General features: G+C 38.0%; 1 protein-coding gene across 1 annotated transcript in view; it reads left to right on the top strand.

Moving 5' to 3' along the window:
• The first annotated feature begins 5,495 nt into the window (after positions 1-5,495).
• Positions 5,496-23,649, top strand: part of LOC129013202 (olfactory receptor 11H4-like) — a 38,105-nt gene continuing 19,951 nt past the window's right edge. Inside the window, 1 exon segment of the mRNA XM_054449698.2 lies at positions 5,496-5,895. Within this exon segment, the coding sequence (XP_054305673.2) occupies positions 5,496-5,895 (400 nt within the window).

Raw genomic sequence — 23,649 nt, 5'->3', positions numbered from 1 at the left:
TTCTCTTCAGCTATGAAATATCCTATTTGGCCTGAGTTTAGCCTTGTCCTGGGACATCCAGAATGACATAGTTTGGGCACCCCCAGAACTTTACAGTCTGAGCTCAGCTATCCACTGATGAGTGAGATGAGAGGCAATGAGTTAACTAGAGATGTCACTGAACCTCAGTTGGTAACCACGGCAGTGATTCCAGGAAGAGAACACAGAATAAGGGAAGCAGAGAAGGCAAAAAGAGAGAAAAATGTAAGAATTATGAAGAGAGAAAAACATATGGGATTCAAACTTAATTTGAATAATTTATCTGAAATTGAAACACTGAGAAAAATTATGTTGTTTTTCCAGAATGACTGTCTTCTTGAGGCAGATGATATGTCAGAGAAGATTGTTACTTTTTTCTGAAGTTACAAATAGTAATATCTGATTTGGGGGGTCATGTACTAATGCAATCTCAACATAAATATTAATTTTACATGTATGCCTGTGCATGTGTGTGCATAAGGAATTGTACAAAAGAGGTCAGGCAGTCATCATCAAAGTGACAAAGAATCAATGAAAACCTAGGCAGTACCATTCAGGACATAGGCATGGGCAAGGACTTCATGTCTAAAACACCAAAAGCAATGGCGACAAAAGCCAAAATTGACAAATGGGATCTAATTAAACTCAAGAGCTTCTGCACAGCAAAAGAAACTACCATCAGAGTGAACAGGCAACCTACAAAATGGGAGAAAATTTTTGCAATCTACTCATTTGAAAAAGGGCTAATAACAAGAATCTACAATGAACTCAAAGAATTTACAAGAAAAAAACAACCAACCTCATCAAAAAGTGGGTGAAGGATATGAACAGACACTTCTCAAAAGAAGACATTTATGCAGCCAAAAAACACATGAAAACATGCTCATCATCACTGGCCATCAGAGAAATGAAAATCAAAACCACAATTAGATACCATCTCACACCAGTTAGAATGGCAATCATTAAAAAGTCAGGAAACAACAGGTGCTGGAGAGGATGTGGAGAAATAGGAACACTTTTACACTGTTGGTGACTGTAAACTAGTTCAACCATTGTGGAAGTCAGTGTGGCGATTCCTCAGGGTTCTAGAACTAGAAATACTATTTGATCCAGCCATCCCATTACTGGGTATATACCCAAAGGATTATAACTCATGCTGCTATAAAGACACATGCACATGTATGTTTATTGCAGCACTATTCACAATAGCAAAGACTTGAAACCAACCTAAATGTCCAACAACGATAGACTGGATTAAGAAAGTGTGGTACATATACACCATGGAATACTATGCAGCCATAAAAAATGATGAGTTCATGTCCTTTGTAGGGACATGGATGAAACTGGAAACCATCATTCTCAGCAAACTATTGCAAGGACAAAAAACCAAACACCGCATGTTCTCACTCATAGGTGGGAATTGAACAATGAGAACACATGGACACAGGAAGGGGCACATCACACACCGGGGACAGTTGTGGGGTTGGGGGAGGGGGGAGGAATAGCATTAGGAGATATACCTAATGTAAATGACGAGTTAATGGGTGCAGCACACAAACATGGCACATGTATACATATGTAAAAAACCTGCACGTTGTGCACATGTACCCTATTTATTTATAAATAAATAAATTTATTTATTTATTTATAAATAAAAAATAAAAAAAGCAGTCACCACTTAACATAAACTTCTTTACTTAACCTGATCATCTGCCAACACTCTGAAATTTTCATATTTTTAACTAAGGCACAAAAATTAGGGGGAAAGGAAAGAGAGGTGTTTGTGATGTTGTCTCCAATACGTTGAAGAGAAAGTTAATGATTTGACTAAAAACATCCAGTCTAGATTAGACTTCATATTCAAGTTTTTCCTGTGAACATATACCTCTTTTATTATTTTATTTGTTAAATTTTATTTCTAATGAACACATGATAATTATATATTTATGGGATACAATGTGATGTTTTGATAATCATTTACATTGTGAAATGATTAAATCAAGCTAATTAATAAATTCATCATCTCCTGTACTTATTTTTTGTGGTTAAAACATTTGAAATCCACTCTTTTAGTAGTTTCTAAATATATGGTGCATTATTATTTATTATAGTCACCATTCTATGAAAGAGATCACTAAATCTTATTCCTTCCATCTAACTGAATTGTTAGATGTTGATCCTTTGATCGACATCTCTCCTCCCCTCAGCCACCTCTTCCATCCAGCCTTAGTTAACCACCATTCTACTCTCTACTTCTAAGAGTTCAACTGAATGAGGTATCACCTCATATCTGTAGAATGGCTATCATCAAAAAGATGAAGGATAAGTATTGCTGAGGGTGCAGAGAAAAGTAAACATTTGTGCACTGTTGGTGGAAATGTAAATTAATATAACCATGGAAAACAGTATAGAAGTTCCACAAAACACAAAAATAGAACTACCATATGATTAAGCAATTTCACTTCTGGGCACATATCCAAAGAAATTGAAATGAGTATGTCAAAGAGATATCAGTACTCCTAAATTCATTGCAGCATTATTCGCAATAACCAAGACATGGAAGCAACCTAGGTATTTGTCATGAGATGGGTAGATACACAAAATGTGATATATACACACAGTGGAATACTATTTGGCCCTTAAAAAATAGAGAAATTCTGCCGTTAGTGACAATGTGGATGAACCTGTAGAACATTATGCTGAGTTAAAAAAAGCCAGACACACACAGACATCTTAAAATCCTCTTCCAAGTTATTTTGACTTTTGGAATATTTTCTACAATAAAATATGTTAAGGGATAAAGCTTCATAGACCACTGTGGAGCTAAGGGAGAATTCAGAGCAACCTGCAATCCCAAAGCGTTAGTTCTTCTTGCCCTCTGCAGATTGTAGAGACTTTGCCCGAGATAACCCTATTAGAGTATAATTCTGCCAGTGTTCTTACTTACAGCCAATAAAAGCTAACTGTAGCTGATTATGTAAATGAAAAAGGATTTATTGATGGAGTAGTAGGAATCTCACAGAACCAATGAAAGCTGAAGCCAGAGTTGAGGCTCAAATTCAAAGATACATATGCAAACCATCGTGCAGAACTGAAGATGAAAAATCAACATGACTGCAGCCATGGCTGTGCTATCGGCCACCAAAATGCTACATGAGCACCACTGTCATTCTGTTCTGGCAACTTGTCTTTTCTGCAATAAGTGTGCTACCTTCTTCATTTTTTTTTTTTTTTTTTTAATTGAGACAGAGTCTTGCTCCCTCTCAGGCTGGAGTGCAGCAGTGCGATCTTGGCTCACTGCAAGCTCCGCCTCCCAGTTCACGCCGTTCTCCTGCCTCAGCCTCCTGAGTAGCTGGGACTACAGTCACCTGCCACCACGATGGCTGATTTTTTTTTGTATTTTTAGTAGAGACGGGGTTTCACCGTGTTAGCCAGAACGGTCTTGATCTCCTGACTTCGTGATCTGCCCACCTCGGCCTCCCAAAGTGCTGGGATTACAGGCACGAGCCACCACGCCCGTCCTCTTTATTGTCATTTCTTATGCCAATATTTCAACATTGTTGCTCTTCCTGCTTCTGCTTCTTGATTCAAAGCCTGGTATACCTGTATCTGGTGGAGCCAAGAGTATATTCCTACACCTTCAAGTGTAAGGGAAGCTGGGAGAGCTAATATCTGGCAATATAAACAACGATTACATAAATAGAACTCCAAGCCTGATAATATTGGGATTACCTCAAACATAAAAAGGGATGGAGATACTGGACAGCAAACACACACACACACACACACACACACAGAAAAAAATAACAACTCAAATAAGCCATTCATTTTGACTATCCCATATCTCTGAGCTATGTTTCCTCTAGAGGTTACACAGGGTGGGAATTAAATTATCCACCTATGCAACAGCAGTGAAATGGGAGCAGGATGAGTAAGCGGTAAAACACTGTCTTGGGTAGTTGAGGACTTGTCTATCTCATGATGAATGCTGTTAGAAGATACTGTGCTGCTTGTAAGTTACTACTGCATTATCTGGAGTTCTGAGAGTAAAAGTTAAGCTAAAGGTAAATAAATTATCATCTGGAAAATCTCTGTAAGCCGCAGTGAAAGTTAGTGTTGTGCACTTGCCTTTCATCCTTCTTAGAACTAGTGAAGAATGGATATAGAGGATTCTTCACTTACTGTTTCTCTTTAAGCCAAAAATTCTTAGACTTGGGGGAGGGGGCCACTGAACCATAATTAACTGAATAACTAAAATCCTCACTTGTATCTAAGCTCTCATTGTGCTTGAAAAAGATGTTCATATATAAAATTGAAATATTTTAAATTAAAGTATGTTTTGTTTTAGTCTAAATGTGTACATAAAAGCATAAAAGTTTTAATAACTGGGGCTTGCTTAGCTACACTGAAATGAATTGTATTCCATTTTGTCTACTTTTTAATTATACAAATCGTATATTTTATAGTAAATAGTCATTGTAAAGAAGAAAACGACAAAATAATGAAAATTTTCACATCTCCACACCTCTACACACACACTTGCCTCCTCAGCAATGTGTTTAGTTTGGTGGATGTATTTCTAAGTCCTCTTTCTGTACATATAAAAGCAAAATCTCTGGGTTTTGAGTGGGTATATAAATTGGATTATACCTAAGTATTGTTCTACAACTGATTGACCCTCCCAACCACTCTGTACTCTCACCTAAACAGCAGTGTCTGAAAGGGAAATTCTAGCCAGCTCTGCAGGTACTTCTGTCAGTTTGGGACAAATCAGGACAAAGAAGCTGAAGATACAATTCTTCAGGAAAGACTTTCCCAGGAGATGGAGCATGGATGTGTAAGGCCACTAGTTCCACCATGTAGCACACTCAGTGGGTTCTTTCCCCTGCCAAAATCAGGATTTCAATTAGGAAAATACGTGAAATAAGAGCATGCTTGTTCTCTCCAGGCAAAGAAACTTTACTCTGAAAAATAAAGTCAATTCACTATTTGTTTAACCTCAATATTATTTGAGGTCTGTATTTAGTCGTTAGACCTCTTTTTAACCTGTACTGTCCAATACAATTAGACAGTACTGTCCAATACAATAGCCACGACCCACATGTGGTTACTGAGCACCTGCAATGTGACTAGTCCTAATTAAGATGTGCTCCAAGTATAAAATCAAATACCAGTTTTGAACACTTGGTGGGATGAAAGAATGTAAACATCTCATTAATAGTGTTTATACTAATTACATGTTGCAATACTATTTTGGGTGAGTTGGCTTAAATAAAAATATTAAAAATTTCACGGCTGCTCTTCAGCAAGGTGGAGTGGGCGCACCACGCGCCCTTCTTCCCTGAGCTGCCGGTAGCCGGCCAGGTGGCGCTGCTGCGCCTGAACTGGAGCGAGCGCTTCGCTCTGAACGCGGGTTAGGGGGCATTGTCCCTGCACACTGCGCCGCTGCTGGCCGCCGCAGCCTCCACGCAGAGCCCATGGCCGCTGAGCACGCCCTGGCCTTCATGGACCAGGTGCGCGCCTTTCAGGAGCAGATAGACAAGCTGGGCCTCTGCAGGTCGACTCGGCCGAGTATGGCTGCCTCAAGGCCTTCGCGCTCTTCACGGGCGACGCCTGTGGCCCACGTGGAGAACCTGCAGGAGAAGGCGCAGGTGGCTCTCACCAAGTACGTGCGGGCGCAGTACCGGTCCCAGCCCCAGGGCTTCGGGCGCCAGCTGCTGCGGCTCCCCGCCCTATGTGCGGTCCCTGGCTCCCTCATCTCCCAGCTGTTCTTCAACGCCTGTTGGGGAAGACGCCCATCCAGACGCCAGACATGCTGCTGTCGGGGAGTACCTTCAACTGGCCCACATTTCGGGCCGGTGACCACGACGGGGCCGCGTGCGCTGTGGCCGGGCCTGCAGACGGACCTCAAGGGACAGGGAATGCTGAGGCCTCCAGGGGCCTCCCGGGACTCAGGACCCTGGCTTCTCTCCTCAGACTTCTATTTTTTAATGACTGTGAAATGTTTGTCTTTTCTGTTTTTTAAATGATCATGAAACCAAAAAAAGACTGATCATCCAGGCCTCAGCCTCCTCCTCCCCAGGATCCTGGCCAGGATGGAGGTAAGGGATGGAGGGTCCAATCCTGGGACAGCCTTGTCCCTCAGCACCTCAGGCATGAACTTGTGGGACGGTGGGGTTGGCTTCCCTGGCATGATGGACAAAGGCCTGGCGTCTAGACCGGAGGGCCGCTCCAGCAGGCAGGAGTTGCTAGCATATGCCAGGCAGATCCTCTGGACACGTAATCTACCTCAGACAATATGTGATGACTCAATCAAGGCCAATAATAAAGACATTTCCTACCAAAAAGTAAAAAATAAATTTCGGCCGGGCACGGTGGCTCAAGCCTGTAATCCTAGCACTTTGGGAGGCCGAGGCGGGCGTATCACAACGTCAGGAGTTCGAGATCAGGCTGGCCAATATGATGAAACCCCGTCTCTACTAAAAATACAAAAAAATTAGCCGGGCGTGGTGGCGGGCGCCTGTAGTCCCAGCTACTCAGGAGGCTGAGGCAGGAGAATGGCATGAACCCGGGAGGCGGAGCTTGCAGTGAGCCTAGATCGTGCCACTGCACTCCAGCCTGGGCGACAGAGCGAGACTCCGTCTCTAATTAATTAATTAATAATAACAAAATAAATTTAACCAGTTTTTCTTTACCTTTATTAATGTGGCTTCTAGAATATTTAAAATGATTTATGTGGGTCACATTATATTTTTATTGAACAGCGCTGATTTGGACTGATCTCAAAGATTTCAATAGCTCTAAATACCATTACTATGTTGACAAGTCTCGAGTTTTTATCTCCACTCCCAATCTTGTATCATACCTCAAGACTTGCATATCCAATTGCCTACTTAAATTTCCACTTTGATGTTTATTAGTTTCTAAGTGTACTTCCTATCCTTTATTTCAGGGTACCTGCTTCAGCCATGATCTTGGCATAGGATGAGAAACCCTGGCTAATGTGCATAGTTCAAGTATGGGTTAGTCTTGTTCTGTCATGAGACAAAGTAGATTACCCTAGTATATTTATGTAACCTGATAATATTTATATAACTACATATAGAAGTACTTACATTTTCATTCTTTTCCCTTTTCCAAGTGGAAACAACCACCTTAATTGAAAACTTGGATACTGCTAACCAAATCTAACTTTGTGTATAAAATGAATTTAAATATAGTACGTATAATTTTAAAATTATAATAGACATTTCCATATTTTAACAAAAAGTCAGTAGGCAATAATTACTTAAGGTTAGTTATTTTTTGAGATATTAAATTTCTTCTTTTTACTTTCTTCTTAAAGCTGAGAAAAATAATTTTTGTTCCAAGGATACACCTCCTGAGATTCCCAAAGTGCTCTCTGGGCTTGTCCTTCCCCAGGTTATGTCTTTAATCCTGTCAACATTCATGTATAAGAATTCTGGGATATCAGAATCTTCCACCCAAACAGCCCATGGAGATTCAAACCAGTCTTGAATCTGTTGCGTTTTTCAATGGTGCATCTTCAGGCACATTTTTAAACGAAACTTCTCGCCTTTCTTAGTAGCCACCATTTGGATTTGGATCTCTAAGTGCACTTGTTAGAGCATTTCCAAACTCATTTTGATGATTGCCTTGCTTTCTTGCTCACATTAAACTTGAAATAGGAAGGACAGAACTCCCGCACTTCCTGCAGGTCTCCTCAAAATTTAGCTTAACTGAAGCCTTCCCAGACTGTTCTATTTAAAAGAGCATCCCCACTCTCACTAGTATCTATTCCCATCACCTGCTTTGCCCTTCTTCAAAGAATGTATCACTACAGGAAATATTGTATCTGAAATATTTATTTCTCTATTTCTTGATCCCTGTCTTCCCATACTGTAATATAAACTGCATGAGAATAGGTATCACTGCTATAGCTTCAGTGCTCAAATAATGCCTAATACATAATAGGAGCTCAATAAATGTTTGTCAAATAACCTTGTTAACTAACTCAATAATTGAGTTATTACTATTGCAGAAGCCATTCAGGAGCAGTAAAAAGAGAGTATAACTCATATTTCCTGCCCTAAAGAAACTTATATTCTAACTGGTAGGAAAGTTAAAAAATAGCACAAACAATGCTGTAATAGATACCCAAAAGGCAGACTAATTTTGAGTAAATATTTGGCAAAACTCAAAAGGCAATGAATTTAGAAAATAACATTATGATATGCTGCAGTGGGCAAGGAAAGTTTTGTAAGAGGTATCTAAACATGGGCAAGGTATGAATAGAACAATCTTAAGCTCAGGTTGTAAAACTAAGATTATACCCTGTAAATTAGACAGAGTGAGTCAAATGGGAGTGATGAGACATATATTAAGGTAAAAATAAAGTTTAAGAAGAAATTGAGAACATAAAAACTTATACAAGGTAAAGAATTCGGGATTTTTCCTGTGTTTAGGTAGAGAGAAAATAAGTGACTGATGGAGGTTTAAGAATATAATTCTGGAATTTGACAAGGGAGATAACAGAGACAGACCACTTATGAAGTGATTATGCCATCACAGATATGGAGTGCTCGGAACCTGCACAAAAAAGATGAGCATAAAGATAACAAATGATCCCAGGAAAGATGCCTAATCTGTTTAATGACAGATTAGAAGTGGGAATGAGATGGTAAGGAATTCTATTGTCAAGATTTCAAGTTCATGCTATAAATCAATAGATCCATTAGAAAATAAGGATGGCTAGAGCTAAGTTAAAAGGAGATTAACAAATTTAGGATTAGACATTTGAATTTGAAAATATCCAGCAGGATGCTGCAAATATTTAACTATACTTTGGTGGTAAAGTCAGTGCTGGAGTTACTCTAGAATCAAGATTTAGCACAAGATTTCCTCATGGAGTGTAGTACTGCAAATTAGTAATAAATTGCTACTTAAAAAAAAGAAAGAAATTAGAGGGTAGAAATTACCCCTGAGGAACAGTTTTCCAGAGTTTTATGAAGAACCACACACAAAAAACGTGCTTAATAGGCCTAGATTGTCAGCAATCTCACAGATTCTATAGCACTTTGGTTTGCACTGGGCATTAACTGACCTTTTTGTGTCTACCTATGCTAAAGTGTTAGCATTGGCAAAATGTGAGGTGTCAATCAAGTCAACATAATATTATTGAAGGCCCTTGTTGGTCCCAGAAGTTATACTTCAAATTATAAAGAATACAAAGGCAGATCCTTAAAATTGTCCCTGAATTGTTGAGTTTTGAGTGTGTGTGTGCGTGCGTGCGTGCGTGTGTGTGTTTTAATCTGGTAATTTGAAAGATCAGTGGAAAACTATTTGCATAGTTGCAATACATTCAACCATTGCTGTGCTCTCAAAAAAAAAAAAAAATTTGCTTCAATGAAGGCAGAATCTGAGGATGCTGAAATGTACCAAGCAGTATGTATTGAAAAGCAAAAGAGTAAGCAGAAGCTCAGTTTTAGAGAAATAGATGAAAATATTATTATGTAGAATTGCAAAATTAAAAAATCTATTTAAGGTACAAACATATCTGGACCATAATAGTAATAACTTCCTAAGACTGCAACCTTGGGTCCAATTAATTCTTTCAAATTATCTTCCCAATATATAAAAGTAGAACAAAATGAAAAAAAGCATGATCTCATTGGTCTTATGATCTTTCATCCTCCTAAACATTAATGATGCATTGTATTAAATTTGACTCTTAGATCCTTTAGAAATTTCCTACTATAACACATACAGAAATTTCATTTTTTTTGCTATCCCTCCCCCTCCCCCCACCCCACAACAAGCCCCAGTGTGTGATGTCCCCCTTCCTGTGTCCAAGTGTTCCCATTGTTCAATTCCCACCTATGAGTGAGAACATGCGATGTTTGGTTTTTGTCCTTGCAATAGTTTGCTGAGAATGATGGTTTCCAGCTTCTTCCATGTCCCTACAAAGGACATGGACTCATCAGTTTTTATGGCTGCATAGTATTCCATGGTGTATATGTGCCACATTTTCTTAATCCAGTCTATCATTGTTGGACTTTGGGTTGGTTCCAGGTCTTTGCTATTGTGAATAGTGCCATAATAAACATACGTGTGCATATGTCTTTATAGCAGCATGATTTATAATCCTTTGGGTATATACCCAGTAATGGGATTGCTGGGTCAAATGGTATTTCTAGTTCTAGATCCCTGAGGAATTGCCACACTGGTTTAACCAACAGTGTGCTGATTCCTCAGAAATTTCTTTAGTGCCTCTTTCATATCCTTGTTCTGGAAACTGTAGATCAGGGGATTAAAGAATGGAGTCGCCAGAACATAGAACAAGGTCACAAACTTCTGTATCCCATGATAGTCCCCAGAACCTGGGCTAACATACATCACCGTAAGGCAACCATAGAAGAGTGACACTACAGCAAGGTGAGAGCCGCAAGGTGAGAGCCACAAGTTGAGAAAGCCTTATGCCTTCCTAAATCTGAAGGCTCCTGTAGCACTGTGCTTAGGACACAGAAATAAGTCCCAAGGATATACAAGAAGGTAGGAAAGATGATGAGAGAGCTAATGATACCACAAGTCAGAGTAATTCCAGGTATTGGAGCACAAGACAGCCCCAGCAAAGGTGCCAGATCACAGAAAAAATGGTTGATAGTGTTTGGACCACAAAAGGGCACCTGAGATATTAGTGTCGAAGGGGTCAATAACCAGAGACAGCCACCCACCCAGCAGAAGATCACAAAATGATCCCAAACATGATAGGTCATTAAGGTGGGATAGTGCAAAGGTCTACAAATGGCAAGAAATCTATCAAAAGACATCACTGACAGAAATAAGCACTCTGCAGCACACATGGAGAAGAAGAAGTAGAACTGGGGCAGGCAGCCAGCATAGGAGATGCTCTGTGTATGGGAGATGAGATTGGTCACCATTATGGGCACATCAGAACTGACATAGCAGATCTCCAGGAAGGAGAAATTGGCCAATAGGATATACATAGGTGTGTGGAGTTTCTGGCTTGACCACACAGCACAGATGATGGATGTGTTACCCAGGAGGGTCAGAAGGTAGATGAGAGAGAAGACCACAAAAAGGAGGATCTGCATCTCCCTGCGGCAGGGGAAGCCCAAGAGGATGATCTCATTCACAAATCCAGAGATATTAGTGGTCTCCAAGGTCCTCATTGGTCTGGCCTGTAGAGGTGACAGAGATAGTAAGAACCACAGAAATTCTGCCCTGTCTCTTTTCTATCTCTTCTTCTGGTGAATAGATACATGTTTATTCTCTTCAATTTGGGTTTGTGACACTGCTGTCTTCCCCTTGGAAGGATGAGCTGTTCTTTCCTTTTCATCTCCTGTCCTAGTTTATTCAATAAATAGTCATTTTGCAAATTATTGTTCTAGAAGATAAATAACAATGAATAAAATAAAAAGAGTCCCTGTTATAGAGCTTATGCCAAATACCTGTTGTTCAAAGCAACTTCAAGCAGTACGTTGATGGCTCCAAAAGTTCTATATAGAGCAGGCCTTGGAGCATACATGTACTGGAAGAGATCTGAGGAGATTTACCTTGGAACATAATTTGCATAGCAAAGATACTGTTTTTACTTCAATTGTATGCTTCTGATAACTTCAGGAGAAGCTGATACAAATTATGGGGTTGATGTGAGCATCCCTCCACCTATATCAAAATGCTGCCATTGACACGGTAGCAATAGAATGTGACAAAAACAAAACTTTTCGTGGTTGTCTGAGACACACAGACAATATTCATTTGGAAATAATAACAAAAGGCTTTTGAGAAGAAAATGAACCTTGAGAAAATATAGAATTTTCCATAATGATGGAGGGAGAATATTATTTGCATATAATAAAAATGTCAAAAGATTTGGATACAAAAAATTACAACCAGAGAAGAGTCTAAAATAGTACAAGTGTACTTGCAAAAAAGTTGTGAGATATAAGGTATAAATATACGGTAATCACATGGCAGAGGACTTGCTGCCAGTCTAACTAGTTCAAGTTTAATTTGCTAGTCAAGGAAAAACAAGATGTACTAGTAGAAGAATGAAATAATTGAAGCTTTATGAAAACATTTTTCAAGACCATTTGGTGCAGGTTAATAAAATTAGCAAAAAAAAATTGGAAATTATTTCAATAGCCCAAGGAAAAAGTGTAAAAAGCTTGACCTGGGGCAATGTACATACAAACAAATACCAGGGAAGGGACAGAGGTAATTAAATTCTGCCCAAGAGGCAGAGGATGAGAACAAGAAAAAAAAAAAAAAAAAAAGCAAGGTTTCACTTTCCATTTGCCACAGATAGTCCTCTGCATGGGGTATCTCACAGGCGAGAGCCACTTCCAACACAGTAGTTGTGCACTGAGGACCTTTCTGTTCCAAAAGATTAGCCTACTGAAGGGTCATGTTGGATATCTCTTAGATTCCCCAGTCCTTTTTTCTTTTGACTCTTTTGAATCAGAATGTTACATTTCATGAAATAAATTAGCTACCACTTACAAAGTTTTCTTTCCAAGTCACACACAATGAGTGAAGATATGCTATGCTGTATCTGTGTGAAAGAGAACAATAAACAAGAGAGTTAGTCCAAATTATTGCCCAAACCTGCACCAAATGGTCTTGCAAAATGCTGTTTCCATAAAGCTTTGAACATTTCATTCTTCTAGTACATCTTGTTTTTCATTGACTAGCAAATTAAGCCTGAACTAGTTAGACCAGCAGCAGTGACTCCCATTTTCCTGTCTTCTAAGAATATAATCCTTTTGAAGATAATCTGCAAAGACAAAATTACAATTTGACAAAAAAATTCTTAATTCCATGTCTAATAAGCCTAATAATAAGAAAGCTGTTTGTGAAGGAAAATAGTTATGAAAATGTATGCTCCTTTTTATACCAACATCTAAAACAAAGTGGACTTCGAGATACAGAAAAGTTACTGCTCCACCTGCCTATAATTCCATATCCTAAATGTAGCCGGGGAGTCAAACAGCCTCTAAGCAAAGCACCTTTTGATTCTTTTCTTTACACAGGCCCCTTTCAGGCTTTACTCAGATGTAGAACATGCCACAAATCTCCCCATTCCTCATTACTTATCCCTTCCAGACTCTGAGGCTCTGTCTCTGGAGATCTCAATCCTGGGACCAGTGGGGGCAATTAACGTGCATTATACAGGCTTGAGTATGTTTCATCTTCAGAGATAATCATATAGTAGACAAAAACTACATAATATGCATACAGGCTCATGTGCAGTCACACACACACTTACATACACACAGATCAGGCTGTTAACATAGCAGTATTCCCTCCAGAGTTTCCTCTCCTAATCTTAATAAATTATCTTTGTGCCAACAAACTTTTTCTGCCGTGAGAGGCACCATTACCTTCAAATTTTGTTAATCTCAGAAACTAGACCCAGAATTTTTTTTTCTTCTCAAACAGTTTAATAACAAATAAACAAATGAAGGTACCACACTTGGCAGATAAAAAATGACATTTTGTCCATGTGTCTGTGCAATTAAAACAGATTTAGGTTCCCCATTGGGACAAAAAGAAAAACACACCAAAAAAGGAAGGAGGTTCCTTTGAAAAACATACTCCCTTGCTCCAAATTTGTAACAATTTTTTTTTTCTTTTTAAATTCACTACATGAACTCTGTGATGAGGTAAGAAAAGTGACGAGGGCTCTTCTTGCCTTTTTTCTTAAACCATTAAAGTAAAATCCATAATTTTCTACAGAGTACAACACAAGTTCACACAAAAAAGAAATTTTCTTTTGCAAATCAAAACAGGAAAGAAAGGAAAAGCTCAAACAAGGTGAAGGAAAAGCATTTCTACGGCTGAATCACGACTGAGTTGATCGAAGCCCGTTGTTGCTGCAGAACAGACTGTGCGTTTGGTCATAGCGGCAATTTTTTTTTTTCTCTTCACATTGTGAAATCACTTTACATTGTTTTCTAGTAGAAAAGGCAAAAAATTGTACAAAACCCCTAGTGTTAAATATGTTTGTACCAATAAAAAACTCACACAGGTTTGTCTCCAAAATGTAAAGTTTCTTTTTTTTCTTTGCTTTTTAAATTATTCACAAGACCCACAATTTTTCATCCACGTTGCCCAATTGGCAGTTTGAAGATCTTGCCCACTAAATCCAGAAGGATCTTATTCCCAGAAATCCACAGAGCTACCCATCTTTATTTCTTATAAACTCTTTTTCTTCACATATAGATCGAACAAGATAGATGTCAGTCAACCCAGAAGTTAAGACATCAATTGGGTGAAAAAGACAAATCCATTTCCTCTTTTTCAAGTGTAGATCACATTTCTAAGTCTCCTTTAGAGTTAGGTGTGGTCATGTGACTGAGTTCTAGTTCATAGAAAACAATTAAAACTGCTGTGCAACACTTCAGGCACTACCCATACAAGGACCTTGATGATTTTTGATACCGTTGAGCACAATGACATTGAAAGACATTTGTGAAGATGATGAAGTCAAAGAGAAGTCCTGAATTTCAGAATCAGCACTTGAAGAACCTGCCAATCAGGAGCACCCATTCGGATTTTAAGTGAGCAATAAACTTCTTTTGGCTCATGCCTGTAATCTCAGCACTCTGTGAGGCCGAGGTGTGTGGATCACTTAAGGTCAGGAGTTCGAGACCAGCCTGGCCAACATGGCAAAACCCTGTCTCTACTAAAAAATACAAAAATTAGCAGGGTGTGGTGGCACACACCTGTAATCCCACCTACTTGGGAGGCCAAGGCAGGAGAATCACTTGAACCCAGGAGGTAGAGGTTGCAGTGAGCCAAGATTGCACCACTGCACTCCAACCTGGGTGACAGCGAGACTCCATCTCAAAAAATAAAGAAAGAAATAAACTTATTTCATGTTTGATCCACTTTTAAAAAAATTGTTTGGAGAAGGACGTGACCAATTGAAACCAATATTTTTACATTTTGAAGAATGTATTAAAAAAAGAATTTGTGAATGGCTGTATCAACATATAATTCAGGGGCTTATTCCTTTCAAAGATTCAATTCTGAAATAACAGGAATAAATTAAGGAAATAATTTTTGGAGACTGAACAATTACTAGGAAGGAATAGAAAGTGAGTGTTAGTGAATACATTTACTACAAGATCACCATTAGGTTGTATTTGAATTTGAATATGATTTCCTTTGAAATATATGATCTTGTGCCTATCTACATTCACAGCAAGCACAATCCTTCCTTTAGTTTAAGCCAAAACCTGTGGTGCAGAAATAAGAAAAACCTTAAGCAGTAGGAAGCAGTGTGGAGTTTTTCAGTTTTTTGAATGCAAAGGTTTACAGAGACCTGAGGACCTTCAATTAAGTGAACATAGTTACAGGGGGAAAAAATAGTAAGAATTATCCATACCATCAGCGTTCAATTAACAGTAGTGAGAAAATACAGCTGTAAACCCAGTTGAAGAAAGTTGAGGATAGGACAAATTCAGAAGCTCTTAAAATCCTGGTAAGTAGAATTAAATTTTATTTAAAGCCAGCCATGAAAATTAAAAGTTATAATTAAAGTTTAATTAAAATGTAGAGGGTTTAAGACTTTATGTGAGTGGTATATCACTTTCTTAGATGCTATAAAATTAAATTAGAAATATTGATAGAAAACATGTTCTTGAAAATATTATTTTGCTGCCCTGTTTCAGGTATCTCTATGTCTATAAATTCAATTCCTGTCTCCCATGGGTTTGCTAATGCTGGTCTTTCTGCCCATACGCCCTCACTTTCTATCTCTGCAGTAAAATGTCACCATCCTTCTTAGGCAAATCACACACTATCTCTTAAAACTTCATTCTGAAAATTGCATGCGATTACATCTATTCAGAAATCGATAGGCAAATCAGGGTAGTCTTTTGGTCACACCTAATTTCCAAGTGTCAGGGAGGTACAATCCTATCATGCACTCAGGAGGAAAAACAAAATATTGGTGAACACAGTAACAACCACCACAACATTTAAGCTTCCTTTGTTCTTCATGTAAGCATATAATTAAACCTTTATTAAAAGGATGTAAAACAACTATATGTTTAAATTGACTACAATACTTTAAGCTCTTTGAAGCAAAGGTCTTTTCTTGCCTTTTGTCTTTTTACCTTAGAAAGCCCTCAGGACCATGGGTTCTTACTTTGTATATAATAAATTTATTTATAATTTTCCTTCAGTCAAAAATTCACTGAGTGAAGATGAGTACTATATACAACCTCTTCCAGGATACCCCTTTCTGGATATTGGTCATGCATACACTCAACACCATTGCCAAAATTTTGACAACTTGCCCTCAGAAAGATTTACTAGCTACTTTGTTAAATTTTGATTCTTCCCTTTTTTCATTTAGTTTATACCCTTGAATCACAGCATTTCACACATACATTGCTTTACATATCAGAGTTCAGTACAGGATAGAAAAACAACTCCAAGTATTTTAAGCAGAAAGAAATTTAACAGGGAATTAATGCTTGATTAACTCTTTTTCCTTGTTATTCATAGTCATCCTTAGAGAGGTAGCATAATTTTACCACATTAGGATAATCTGCACTTTCAGTATCTTGTCTTTCAATATCTTAATGTTTCAAAATGCTCTGTACTATACATTTGATGATATTTATCATACATGATATCATTAATTGATTCAATCCTTGAGTCAATAAATATTTGTGAAATAACTACTATTCACCAGACACTTTTTTCACTCACTCTTGATATCATAGTAAGGAAATCTGCCTCCAAAAAGTAATTAATTTGTGACATAGCAAACCCCAGAAGGGAAAATTTGAGGTAACACGATGAGTTCACTTGTACACATGGTCAACTATGTGTCACTGAGGTATCCAAGTAAAGACAACCAGTCAGTGATTGGACAGAAAAGTCTCAAGCTCAGGAGAGGGTAATATATATATTAGACATTAGAAGCTGTTAGTGCAGAAAGGGCATTTGGACCTGAAGTGGGTATATACTTCCTAAGAAATACTGCCTAAGAAATATTCATGAGAAAAGAGCAGAGAGTCTAATGTCAAGCCACCAGTAATGCCATAATAAGCACAAAAAAAATATAGCGGATAGGTGGAGAAGCAAAATACCAAAAAAGAAACAGGAAGAGTAAGTAGAGGGGGGGAAAAAAACAGAAGAAAATAAGCAAAGAAAATTGGATTTTCTTTGAATTTTCCTTTAGAGAGCAGTCAGTCTGGTCAAACGCTGCTAAAAAGTCAAACGATTCACGAACTTACAAGTGACCATTTGATTTAGGTACATAAAAATCACTGACGACTTTGGCAAAATTTCAGAGACATTGTGGAGAAGGAAGCCAGATTGCTGTAGGCTGAGGAATGAAGTGACAATGAGAGACAGAGAGAACCGGTGTAGACATGGGGCTTGGCTAAAGGAGAGGAGAGAGATGAAAACTGAAGGGGGATGTTAGATCAACGAAGAATTTTGTTTTGTTTTGTAAGGTAAGGTTCAGCAGGAAAAGGAGAGAAAGGTGGTAAGCAAAGGTACTTGCTCCCTGTAACTGTGGTGGAGGATGGAATACACAATGTGAAGGGGGAGATTTCAATTTGAACAAAAGGGTAAGAATCTCTTTTATTGTTTTAGGAAGAAATGAAAAGAATGTGAGGACAGATTCTTTCACTTTAGTATCTTCCAATCATCAATAACAATCTTCCTGTGTCATACTACTGGTTTGTCTTAAGTGATGTCCTAAGTGAAACACAGTACACTAGCTTTGCCTCCAAAGCTTTCTTTTACTTAAGTAATCCATCCACATAGAAAAAATAAATAAATAAATATTGAATAGTATTGTTAGACAATAAGATAGCTCTCCCACCCAAGACCCTCAGTTCTTCTGAAAGAAAACTGCTGTTCCTAAGTCACGTATAGATAATCAGTGCCTTTACAAATATATGTAAAAACACATGGTTTTGGGCATTTAATTTTTAATTTACATAATGTATAATATTAACATGCAATAGTTTTACGTATTTACAAGGTACATGTGTTATTTTGATACAGCTATATAGTATGTAATGACCAAATCTAGGTAATTGGGATATCTGTCACCTCAATCATTTATCATTAATTTGTAAGCACATGTTTTTAAATAAATTATAGTGTACTAATCACACTTTTCTGTACTTTAATTATTTCACTTAGAACTACTTCTTGGACATATTGCTTCTCATCAAAATGTATACATCTATCTTAATTCTTAATGGCTGTGTAGTTTTTCATTCTCTAAATGTAACATGATTTATTGATTCAGTCACCTATTAATAGACATGTATTTGTTTCCAGGATTCAGCTATGACAAACAATGCTGAAAGCTTATTAATATATGTAGAAATTTGCAAAATATACAATATCTGAAAGAAATATTCTGGAAAGTGAAAATTCTGAGTCATAAAGTGTGCACTTTTTTTTTTTTTAAACGGAGTCTCTCTCTGTCGCCCAGGATGGAGTACAGTGGCACGATCTTGGCTCACTGCAACCTCCACCTCCCGGGTTCAAGCGATTCTCCTGCCTCAGTCTCCTGAATAGCTGGGACTACAGGCACCTGCCATCACACCCAGCTCATTTTTGTGTTTTTAGTAGAGAAGAGATTCCACCATGTTGGCCAGGCAGGCCTCAAACTCCTGACCTCAAGTGATCCATCCTCCTCGGCCTCCCAAAGTGCGGGGATTATAGGCATGAGCCACCGCACCTGGCCTAAGTGTGCACACTTTAAATTTTGGTCAATATGGCCACATTTCCCTCCAAAGAGGTGTCAGTGCTTTCCTCATTACTGTTGCTTTTCTCTCTAACCTTGGCACCAAGGCCTAGCTTTTCACAAGTTCTTCAAAATGAGCTTCACAAATTATTTTAGCCACAATGTTTTATGGCTTCATTATGGTGATATGAATACTGTCCACATAAGTGACATTAATTACTGTCAGTTGAGAGAATACGGTACATATTCTTGAAGTAAGACTCTTTCATCAAAGATGACCCAATATCTACCCTTTAAATCTATATTGTACACACTTAATAATATAAGGTTAATGACCACATGAAATAAAGATATGGAGTAGGAGAAGGCTGCACCAACTACCCACAATGCATTATAGAACAAACCTAGCACTGCCACTATTTCAATATGGGCATAGATGGATACATGATTCTTCAGAACTCATTAGATCTGTTACCAGGTTAACCAGTTATTCCCCATAAAACTCATGACTTCTTACAAATCATTTGCTGGAGAATTTTTATATCCTAATTTCTTGAGATGGGCTCTACATTGCGGCAGATGGCTTTTTGACCTCTTAACTGTACACTCAAAGTTTATCTGGCTTGTAAAAGCTCTATGACATTTAGGCCAGACTGTATCATACATTCTATATGCAATAGAAAAAAGGTTCCCAAGGATACAAGCTATAAACAAAGCGCTTGTAGTAGTGTAATATAAGGGAGTAATAGTTGTTGCTATCATTATTATTTTTTTAATTTTAATTGACATACTAATTATACATATTTATGGGATAAAATATGATGCTTCAGTATGTGTATACATTGTGTAATGATCAAATCAAGGTAATTAGTGTATCCATCACCTCAAACATTTATAATTTTTGCTGTGAGAACATTCAAAATCCTCTCTCCTAGCTATTTTGAAATATTTAGTACCTTATTATTAACTATAGTACCCCATTATTAACTATAGTACCCCTAATGTTCAGATGCCAAATATGTGACAGAGACCTCAGGGATTATTCTTCTCTTTGGTTCTAAGGTGAATTAAAGTTCTAAAATGTTAGTTTGCGCATGCACAATTAGAAATAAGATACGATTTTAATTGAATGCCTACCCAACTGAAATACCAAGCCATTAATCAATTTAAATTCTGACCACATTAATGTAAACAGATTTCTCACCATGATTTTTTCATACTTTGAGATGTTGGCAATGGTTTCAAGGAGGAGTTGTGAAATTCTCAAAAGATTTCAACAATGGGATTAATTTGAATTCACCTTCTCCTTAAAGTTAATTGGATAGCTTACAACACAGTTGAGAAGGAGCTAAATTGTGATCTCAAACAATGAAACAGCACAGAATCTCAACTTTAAAATGCCAAATTTTCTTTTTTTTAACTTTTATTTGAAGTTCAGGGGTACAAGTGAGGTTTGTTACATAGGTAAACTTGTGTCATGAGGGTTTGTTGTACATATTGTTTCATGACTCAGGTATTAAGCCTAGTATTAGCTAATTTTCCTGATCCTCTCCCTACTCCCATTCTTCACCCTCTGAAAGACCCCAGAGTGCATTGTTTCCATCTTTGTGTCCATGTCTCATCATTTAGCTCCTGCTTATAGGTGAGAACATGCAGTATTTTGTTTTCTGTTCCTTTGTTAGTTTGCTAAGGATGATGGCCTCCAGCTTCATCCCTGTCCCTGCAAAGGACATGATCTCATTCTTTTTGTATGGCTACCTAGTATTCCATGGCATATATGTACCACACTTTCTTTATCCAGTCTATCACTGATGGACATTTAGGTTGATTCCATGTCTTTGCTATTGTGAATAGTGCTGCAATGAACATACGTGTGAAAAATGGCAAATTTTCAAAAATGAAAATCTTATCATGTCACTTCCATGGATTCAATCTTTAAATATTATTTCTCACCTATGAGGTCAAGGTCATCCTATTTAGCTTATTTAAATTCCTGCATTTCTAACTTCATCTCCTTTCAGGACTCCCACATTCACTCTACACTCCGTCATACATTAGGATGGTTCTATATGCTCCTCCTTGTGTAACATCAGTTTTCATAAATTTGAGAGCCCAATACAAATGTTAGTTACAATTACTTTGCTCTGATTCCAGGGAAAATTAATTTCTCCTTTCTGTGATTACTTTACACTTAAAAATAAATAAACAAGACTCATCCTTCTGCTGTCTGCAAGAGACAAGTTTCAGGTGTATCTTTGCTTTTAAGCATTTTTTAAATTTATTCTTTACAACAGGACTTAAAAGAAAATTTATCCCACCAAGATATCCCCCATTCATGTATAAATGTTAAACTGTACACATAACTTTCCTCAGGTCAACTTTCATCTCCTTATTTCTGAGGCTATAAATCAGAGGGTTTAAAAGTGGTGTCACAGTTGAGTAGAACATGGTCACAAATTTCTGAAGCCCAGGCTGATTGGCTGCCCCTGGGATGACATTCACAACCATGACTGAGCCTTAGAATAGGGACACCACCACCAGGTAGGAGGCAAATGTGGAAAAGCCTTTTTCCTACCTGAACCTTTGGGAGCATGAACCACAGCTCAAAGAACCAGGGAGTAGGATGCAAGGATGTAGAGCAAAGTGATGAGGAGTATCACAGCACTGAAAGTGCTGCAAGTCAGGGTTGTCTTGGGGACACAGACACATGATATGGCCAGCATTGCTCCTAGTTAACACAGGCAATGATCAATGACATTTCAACCACCAAATGGAACTTGGGAGACAAAGGTAGACAGAGGAAACCCCCACCCAGCAGGCAGACACAAGAGTTCTGCAGACTTTCCTAGTCGTTATAGTGGGATAGTGTAGTGAATGACAGATGGCGACATATCTATCAAATGCCACAATGGCCAAGAAAAAGAAATCTGTGGCACAAATGGAGAGGAAGATGTAGAACTGTAAGATGCAGCCATTATAGGAGATGGTCTTGGAAGTTGAACGACATGTTTGGCACATTAGAATTGATGGAGCAGATCTCCAGGAAAGAGAAGTTAGCTCACAAGGTATACGTGGGGATATGGAGGTGCTGGTCCCACCACACCACACAGATAATAGTACCATTGCCCAAAAAAGCCAAGTTGTAGATGATGGAGAACAAAACACAAAGGGGAATTTCTACTTCTTGGCTATACAGGAAACCCAGGAGGATGAATTCATGAATAGTAGCAGTGACATTACTAATATGTGAAGTATGCATTTCTCTCTAACCTGTGATATGTACAGACATAATCAGAACTACATATTAAGTCTCCTATTTTAATTGGAAGTAGTTGGTATTGTAAGTAGAAAATAAAATTGAATGTTAATACTTAGTCAACATAGAAAATGTTTATCAAAATAGCACAATTGGAAGGCAAACAGGAAAACATCATTGGTGTTAGGCATTTTATTTTAAACATTTCCTCCCGAGTAATTTTTTTCCTATTTCAGCCTGAAAAATAAGAGAGCTAAATCATTATCACACCTTAACTGACCATCTTTATTTAACTTGAGTACAGCTAATAAGCTTGAGAAAGGTATTTCTGTCCTTGAGGTGGGCTTGAAATGTTTCATTACCTACATTATCATTTGAGTCTGAATCACAAGGTCAATAAATTCTCCCTATTTAGCTACATCAGTATAGACAATTACTAGGTCAGTCACAATAATAATGCACCTTTCTAATTATATCAGTTAATCCATAAATTAATCAATCTCCATTAAAAACTCACACCCCCAGATGATTCTGGTAAGAAAGACAACTCTTGGCATTAGAGAATTACTGTTATGCTGTATGGATGACAGAGAAGTTTGAACACAAATATGGTTGTTTCAGAAGCTTTAAATCAACAATAACGTTTATTCATTATTGAAATATGCAGGCTATATTATTGAATTAGAAGCATAAGTCTATAAAATAAAATACAGCTAGTAACTAACTGAACATCAATTCATCAATTCACAGCCTAATTTGGGAAATGTAGCATGTGCATTAGAAATATGGTTAGAAATTTCTTTGTTCACATTCACTCAGTCTTTTAGTCCTATTTGCAAAATTTGCCAGTTTACTATTTTCAGAATAATATCACCTACTTTATTTGTTAGAACAGGTTCTTCACTCATCTATTTTTTTCTAAGTATTTTACATTATTTTAAATACCCCTCAATTTTTATTAAACATATAGATCTTAGTAAAAAAAACAGAAGGCTTGACATCTTAATGATTTCTGAGTGGAAAGTCAAAGTGACTTTTTTTTTTGAGAGGGAGTCTCACTCTGTTGCCCAGGCTGGAGTGCAGTGGCACGATCTTGGCTCACTGCAAGCTCTGCCTGCCGGGTTCATGCCATTCTCCTGCCCCAGTCTCCCGAGTAGCTGGGACTACAGGCACCCACCACCACACCCAGCTAATATTTTTTTTTTGTATTTTTAGTAGAGACGGGGTTTCACCATGTTAGCCAGGATTGTCTCGATCTCCTGACCTCGTGATCCACCCGCCTCGGCCTCCCAAAGTGTTGGGATTATAGGTGTGAGCGACTGCACCCGGCCAAAGTGACTTTTTAATAATGAAGAGTCATTACAACTCAATAGCAAAATACACATAACAAAGCAAACATTAGTCAACTCGTTCAGCACCCAATATCAACCTGGCAAAGCTCCAACTTGTTCTCATTGGTCTCTATTGTCTTTGATCTACTACGGTTCGGGAGGGATGACCTCTGAATGGTAATTCACAATGGGGTCTCTGGGCAAGGTGAAGAGCAGGTAGTCACCCCGAGAGACAGGCCTGTTGAGCCTTCTCTAGGGCTCATCGAATGTGACCAGACAAATAAGGAGGG

This window comes from Pongo pygmaeus, chromosome 15 (assembly GCF_028885625.2).
Source record: "Pongo pygmaeus isolate AG05252 chromosome 15, NHGRI_mPonPyg2-v2.0_pri, whole genome shotgun sequence".
Classification (NCBI taxonomy): Eukaryota; Metazoa; Chordata; class Mammalia; order Primates; family Hominidae; genus Pongo; species Pongo pygmaeus.
Note: the sequence above shows the minus strand (reverse complement) of the source record. Positions and strands in the feature narration are given on the sequence as shown.